The sequence below is a fragment of the Penaeus vannamei genome, chromosome 30 (genome assembly GCF_042767895.1).
Source record: "Penaeus vannamei isolate JL-2024 chromosome 30, ASM4276789v1, whole genome shotgun sequence".
In the NCBI taxonomy this organism is placed as follows: Eukaryota; Metazoa; Arthropoda; class Malacostraca; order Decapoda; family Penaeidae; genus Penaeus; species Penaeus vannamei.
In genome coordinates this window covers 24,417,784-24,425,433 of record NC_091578.1, presented here as the reverse complement: position 1 = coordinate 24,425,433, position 7,650 = coordinate 24,417,784, and the positions used below count along the sequence as shown (strand labels likewise).

The 7,650-nt window shown below is 36.1% G+C and overlaps 1 protein-coding gene across 2 annotated transcripts in view; it reads left to right on the top strand.

The window, feature by feature from the left end:
- The window catches only part of LOC113814574 (protein jim lovell), an 8,801-nt gene extending 1,405 nt beyond the window's left edge, over positions 1-7,396 (top strand). Inside the window, exons 2-9 of one of the 2 annotated variants that reach the window (XM_070143193.1) lie at positions 508-667; positions 1,135-1,243; positions 1,783-2,074; positions 3,053-3,165; positions 3,383-4,033; positions 4,155-4,448; positions 4,860-4,933; positions 6,301-7,396. In XM_070143193.1, coding sequence (XP_069999294.1) covers positions 1,160-1,243; positions 1,783-2,074; positions 3,053-3,165; positions 3,383-4,033; positions 4,155-4,448; positions 4,860-4,877 — 1,452 coding nt within the window. In that variant the 5' untranslated portion in view covers positions 508-667; positions 1,135-1,159 and the 3' untranslated portion in view covers positions 4,878-4,933; positions 6,301-7,396. The remainder of the gene's footprint in view (positions 1-507; positions 668-1,134; positions 1,244-1,782; positions 2,075-3,052; positions 3,166-3,382; positions 4,034-4,154; positions 4,449-4,859; positions 4,934-6,300) is intronic. The other variant, XM_027366624.2, reaches the window with a different exon arrangement.
- The last annotated feature ends 254 nt before the right edge of the window (positions 7,397-7,650 follow it).

Sequence of the window (7,650 nt, the reverse complement as noted above, 5' to 3'; positions counted from 1 at the left end):
GTGCTTAGATAGAGGAAAATATAGCTGCAGCAGCCTTATATTTACCAGAAAATGCAAAATACAGAAATTTTGATATTGCCGTACAAACCTACATTGGGCTGTTCTAAGTGACCGTGGATGGTCAAAGGCGAAAAAAAAGTTTCCTGGGTTAATGTTACTAAGAGTGGTGTACACATAGAGGGAAATGGACATATATCTTATAGAGCAAAAGATATAGAGTCATAAACAATACATGGAAAGCTAATGTGGCCTCATATTTACTGCAAAATGATGAAAGTACTTGCTACATATCACTGCTCAGAGACTAAGTCTGCAATGCTCTCACACAGCCAGAATTCATAATGTTCATTTACTATAAGTTGGTATGAATTGCTAATAAAAGGGGGTTATAACGGGGGGTCTTGCCCCCTGTCTTGGAAATGAATAGAAGTTAGGAAAGGTTAGGTTTGGGACTAAGTCTTCGGAGGGTGTGTCACTCTTGGTAACAAATAATGTATCCTGTTGCAGGTGCAACAGGAAACATCTTGGGTTGTGCATTTCATCGCAGGAATGCTCTGGTCATGTGAATCATCGGACTGTGTAGCTACACTGTTCTGCCAGAACAAAGTTTAGGCACTGTTGACCATCATATGTCCATCAAAACGGTCACGTAGAACAATGTACACAGGTCTGTATGGGGATTTTAAAATTTCAATCTTTTGTCACATATCTTGATCAGACTACAAAACAACCGGCTTAGTAATTTGTAATTTGCCTGTTGAACCCAAAAATTCTGATGGCTATGAATGGTAAGGAACTTCAACATCATAAATAAAAAAGGAATTTAGATTTTCTGATAACTAAAACAAAAGCTTGTAAATTACACAAATAATTAGATCTGATATCTCTTGATGCACTCTCATTGGCTAAACATGGTGAGAGTATTAGCTCCACCCCCTTTCTTGACCCCAACAATTTGTGTGATATTGTATGGTAAGTGTTTTTTGTTATATTTTCTTTGAAGATTATTCAATGATAATGAAGGAAAAAAAAAAAGAAACCAAGAAAAAAATATATATTTAATATATGCAACAATTAAATGTGATACGGTGGGGCTTAGCTCAGAAATTGACAACTTTTTTACTTTTATTTCAGGACGTTTCAGAAAGGGTGCCCTTTTATGATAAGAGTGAAGGCAACTGATGATGGAGATTATTTGATGATATCCAGTATATCTGGAAATCACAATCATGCCCTTAACAAGGTATGTTCCTGCAAATTTGAATTTTAAAAACTACATGTAAGCTTATCAATGTCAAATTCAGCCAAGCCCAAGCCACAATTCTCCCTGCATTGCTTTCCTCAAAGGATGACTAGTTGCTACTGTAATTGAGGGAGTGTGGTTCTTTTACATACAGTTGAGTTCAGTTAATTGAGTTAGACTACCAAGCAAGTGGACTGCATTCTGGATACTAATGTAGGGATGTTAAAGGGTGTCTTGTTTGGGCCATGACTAAGTGATCCAGGTTAACAGTGGAGTCCTGTTACAAGAGTGGTCTTTAATTGGCTTCGGCATCCTACTGAATAATTTTTTTGTCTTTTTTTTTCTGCCATTTTTGTGTAAGGTTATTTGATTCCAGTGTCTTTAAGGGCTAAGGGACTGACAAGTACTGTCCTTAATAGGGAGATATCCATATGGCAGAAGTCAAATTGAACAGAAATGGAATAAGATTGGGGTCCCCAGGCTCTTGACAGAATTATCCATTAAAGGAGATTGCACTGTATTTGATGTGTCTTTGACAGGAATCCTATGACCACCTGCCAAGTGTTCGCAAGTTGGATGCTGATGACAGGAAGATGGCGGAACAAATGTTGGCTATGAAAGTAGACAAGAAAGTTGTGCAGAATCACTTGATTCAGAAAACTCAGAAACAAGTTCTCTTATATGATCTGCACAACATTGCTGCAGCATATAATAAGAGCAAAGGAGATTGTGATAGCTTACCAAAAGAGATGAAGAAGAAAGGAAATATCTTGCCGAAAGAAATGAAGAAAGAAGGAAATGGCTTGCCAAAAGAGATGAAGAAGGATGTAGGTAGGTTTATTATATACATATCATGAGTAGTAAAAGAGTGCTGTCCTATTGAAAAGTAACTTCTGATTCATTCATATCAGGTATATTTCCAGAGCAGTATCTTCAGTCAACAGGTATTCCAGAACAGTATGAGTTGCCTATTCTTTTATTCCTTGGTATAGGTATTCATTAGTTTGTTGAGTTGAGCTCTGGATTTTATTTCAGAAAATCATATATGCCCTGTAATTTTCACTTGAAGGTTATGGTTACAGTGTGTTTATTACTTAAAATCACGTCAGATGAGGTGGTATCACTTCTTAACATACTTCAGCAGAAGAGGTTGGGCATACCTGTGGAGTGCTGTGCAATAACTTAAGGAGACTGAATGAGAATGTCATACATGCATAGACACACTGAGGGATGGACTGAATGTTGGATGTGATGTTTGTTTGGAATGGTATCTGTCATATGTAGGACTCTCATCAAAGGCAAATGTTTGGATCTGCAGGGTATGCCACTCTGTATGAGCATGTGGAATTTAGTATACATGTACAGTATACCATGAGGCATACATTTACTGTACTAGATGTTTCTTTTCCTTTCTTTTTGTTTTTAAAATTTCATGTATACATTCCTGTTGCCATTGACCCTTTTGAGGGCCATAAGTTATTTAGTTTTTTAGTGATGATTATTCATCCAAATAGTCAAGTAGTAGCACTGGCACTATTAATAAAAAAGTAGTGTAATTTGTAAAAAAGTTCTATAGTAATTTATAAAGAAGGGAATCTGTGTTTTAAATTGAAGTCTGTTTTTTTATGCATGCCATATCTATCAACCTGTGGGCTGCTGCAGACATTCATCTTAGTATATGATTTACAATTTTTTTTTTTTTTTTTTTATGGAACCATTCCATTTGATGTGTGAATTTTCCTCAGGCATTTTAATACATGAATGTTTAACTATGAAGTTTATACAAATTTATATTTCTTTCCATTCCAGATCAACACAAAAGATCAGGACCCTCTACTCGAACAACAGATGGAATGGTAGCTCTGTCATGGAATAACCACAGTGCGACTTTCTGCCACATGCTTTCAGCCTTTAGACAGAAGGTAGTGACTAATTAGTATGAATTATGCAATTACTGAATGGAGAGAAAGAGAGAGAGAGCAGGTGAGAGGGAGGGAGAAAGAAGGCAGGAGGGAGTGAAAGGGATACTTGTAATGTTACTAATTATATCTGAAAAATTGGTCAATTTCCTTACTACATTTAAGTTTATGTTTTTTCAATGAGTTCTTGTACAATATTTAATTGATTTCTTGATTTCAGGACAAATACACAGATGCAATGTTGGCTTGTGAAGGCAAATTCTACCCTGTGCACAAACTTGTTCTCTCCACCTGCAGTCAGTATTTTGAGGAGATGTTTGACCACACACTTGGAAAGCACCCCATAGTCCTGTTACAAGATGTCAAATGTGATGAAATAGAGGCCCTACTGAATTTCATGTATGTTGGCATTGTGAGTGTTGCACAGAAGGATCTTACTCGTTTTTTCAAGGTAGCAGAGCTGTTGCAGATTAAAGGTTTAGCTGTGGCAGGTGAAGTGCAAAGAGACAAGAATACATTGTCAAGTTCTAACAATAGAAATGCCAAGCGAAGTCCCCAGTCAAGAGAGTTTGTTGATTCTACTGATGGCAGATGGAGTCCACACCCAAAGAGAAGGAAACAAGATGACACTAGCTCACCATCACCCATGTTATCCTCACATTCCAAAGACAGTGAAGAACGTTTAGATTATAGGACATCAGACGACAGATCTAGAATAGAGTTGCATCTAGAGCAGGTTAGAGGCAGTGAGTCTGAGACAGAGTCCCTCCATCACAAAGGATCTACAACTAGTAATTCAGTGCCTGAGGAGTCTAACATGCTTTCAGGTGTGAAGTTACAAGAACAGTCAGCCACAAGGAATCCCTCCATGGTTAGTGTTATTAATTCTCCAATGTTAATTTCACACACAAATGAATGTGAACCATTCTTATTACTGGCAAGACTTGTTTTTTATCATTATGTCATGAGATATGCTTTTCTTTATTTTACAGGATATAAGTGAAAATATGATCTACATTAAAGAGGAAGTGTGGGAAGATCCTGCTATAGTCATTAAAGAGGAAGTGTGGGAAGATCCAGAACTAAGTCACAATAACTCCATCGACCCAAGTTTCACTTATAGCATAGCCTCAGATAGTGCTGACCCAGACAGTCATGATGGAGTTCATGAGGAGCACACAGGCACATCTAAGGAGTTCAGTTATCCAGGTGTTCCAGTGCAGGGATCTCAGGAACTAGCAGAAACGGTTGTTGAGGCATTGGCAGGACCATCAGGCATGCAGGAGGTATACGAGTTTTTTTGTGTTCCTCGTCTTCTGCTCCTACATTTTCCTTCTCTTTCCTCTTTATGACAATTGTGACTTTCCCCTTCTTTTTCTCATACTTATCTATCTCAGTCTTTTCACCTTTTCCTTTTCCTTTCTAATCTTCTACTTTAGTCTTTTACCTCCTCCCCTCTGCATCTCCTCCCTCATCTTTCACCTCCTCCTTCTCTTTCTTTCCTCTTCAGTCTTTTCTGGGTTTCTCTTTCCCCACAGATTCAAATTTTACATCATGATTTATCCCACTCTTGAATGACATCTCCTTCAGTGTTTTTTTTACCTCCATGTTCAACTTTCTTTTTTCTCACAGATTTCAGTTGCACACCATAATTTTCACCACTCTAGAATAATGTCTTTTTTTTTTCCCTCCAACAGTGGCATAGCCACAGTTGAGAACCAGCATAAACGGAAGTCCACCGTTGTCAGAGCATCCACAGGCACTACAGATGGTAAGTGTTGTGTTCTTTTTATATTTCGAACAGAGTCAGCTGCCATTCAGGCTTTTTCTTTTTTCTTTGTTTTCATATGGATATTTATCTGATATGAGTTTCAAGTAAGAATTATTCCTTTGATTTATCATCCTTGTTATTTTGGTTTCAGTTTTTACCACTGAGTCATTTTTTTTTTTCTTTTAGTTAAATTAAGTTAAGTTAAGTTGTTCAAGTGTCAGTACATTTATAAAACTGAAAGGCTGTTCCCCTTGTAGGTAATTCTAAATATTTTTGAAAATAATATGATTCACATAGGTATGTACTGTTGGAGATGTTATTCACAAGTGGCAAGGCTGGTTGAGTGTTCTTTATTTTAAGGTACTGATTTATTTCTTGCTAACATAGTTAAGCTTTTTTATGTCCTGTTTTGATTTAAGTATTTTTGTTTATGCAACAGAAGAGTAGAATATTATATTATGTAATGTAATAGTACATGAAGTGAGGTAACTCTTTTTATTGAAATAATAAGGAAGTTTAAATACAGTTATTTATACTGTACTTTTGCTTGTATTTTGTTCATTTAATTTTTTGTTCACATGTTACACCTTAAATCATATTCTATGTGACTGCACTGTTTTAGTCATGTGATTCTGATATACTGTGGTTACATTATGCCTGAATTCATATTCTGTGTGATTGCAAGGTAGAAGTTGCTTCATTTTGATGAAAAATGGGATGATGATTGGAAACACAAATATTTAAGAAATGCACACATGCTCGCTCACTCACTCACTCACTCACTCACTCACTCACTCACTCACACACGCACGCACGCACGCACGCACGCACGCACGCACGCACGCACGCACGCACGCACGCACGCACGCACGCACGCACGCACGCACGCACGCACGCACGCACACACACACACACACACACACACACACACACACACACACACACACACACCTGTCAAGGAATATTATTTTGTCTTCCAAAAGTGGTAACTGAATAGGTAATGTAATTATCTTCATATGTGACCATGTAGAATCTAAAAGTTATCTGGAAAAAGGAAGTATTGTAGATATTTCTATAGAAATTATTCATTATTATTATTATGTTTTTTTTTTTTTTTATTATTATTATTTTTTTTAGTAATTGATATCATGCATTTATCTCTCTTTCCCAAGCCTACTATAAATCAATAGGGAACATGATGGGAAACAACATGCTACTGTTTTTAGTGCACATGTAATTATTGGTTTAAATGAATGTGTTTTGAGAGCAATCTGCTGCAAGGAATACATCTCTACCCTCCATGTTAGGCCAGAGATATTAATACTATTTCTTTACATGCCCTTAAGTAAGATGGTCATATCCGACAGGGTGGACTTGAGGCGGGGAGTGAGGGAGGCGGAAGGGCCACACCTCAGAGGTGCAGGATGAGAGCCTTGAGCAGCAGCGCCAAGCAACCCAAGTGTCCATATTGTTCCTATTTCACTGATAGGAAACCCCACTATACTGTATGAAAGTACTGCAATGGTAAGGAAAAGAAAACATATGATTATTGATAATAGGCTCCAGTAATAGGTTGTGATAGGAAAATTTAATGTTATGTCTTTTTTAGTTGGTGCATCAGAAAGGTTAATTTTATATATTTTGCTAATCCAAAGGAAGTTGGAATTATTTTTTCCACACATTTGTTGTTTGTGCCTTTTTTAAGATCATGTATTGGGTTGTTAAGATTATCATGTGGTTGAAAAACATCAGAATGCATTTACGAAGCTTTAGTTCTATGATTTTTTTTTATCTTTCCCTTATTTCAAGATGCTCTTCATAATTTTGGAGGATGTAATGCTGTTGCACACATGAATACCTGATTATAGAAAGAGGAAGAAAATTACTTGCTTGTGAGGGCCAGTTAGATCTCAATTATAATAACTAATAGTAGCTTTGAGATTGGCATTTATTCAGGCTTAGGTCAGTGCATACTTGTGCTGTTGCAAGTACTGTTCATACACATATAATTACTTTAATATACATTGCAGATTCATAGGCCTTTTGTTTTTCTACATAGATCTGGATAAGTTTGAATATTTGTTTCTTTGTATGATAGATACTTGATAACAAATGTTTAATTAGTGAATCATAACAGCTAACTGAAATGTCAGATTATCTTTATATTTAATCACCTTTGAATTTCCAATTGTGTAATTCCTATGTTCTGAAACATGCTTAGAGGATTATTCTTTATTTTTTGCCCATTTATATTTAGCGATGCTGTGATTAGTATAAGTGAAATATGTTCTGAAAGACTGTAAAATTTACTTCTTGTGGTAAATATATGTGAATATATGTTTTATTCATATGAAAGTACAATTCTTTTTACAAATATGGTTGTTTGTATCGAAACCTTACAAATTGTGAGTACTAAAAGCCTATGTAAATTATATAGTTATTTTAATAAAAAAAATATTCATCAAATCTGTTTTATATTTTCATCATTTGCATAGATGCTAATATGGAAGATTTTTCTTTCTTTCTTTTAGGTTTTGACTATTAATCCAATAGATGATTAATTTACTTTATTTAAGAATTTCCTTGTGTTAAGTAAAATCTAAGGTGCTGTTGAAACACTGTATACTCTGTGTGTGTGTGTGTGGGTGGGGGGGGCATGTGAATGTAGACATGTGTGTGTGTGAACTACAATAGTAAGTGTACAACAATCTGTGGCA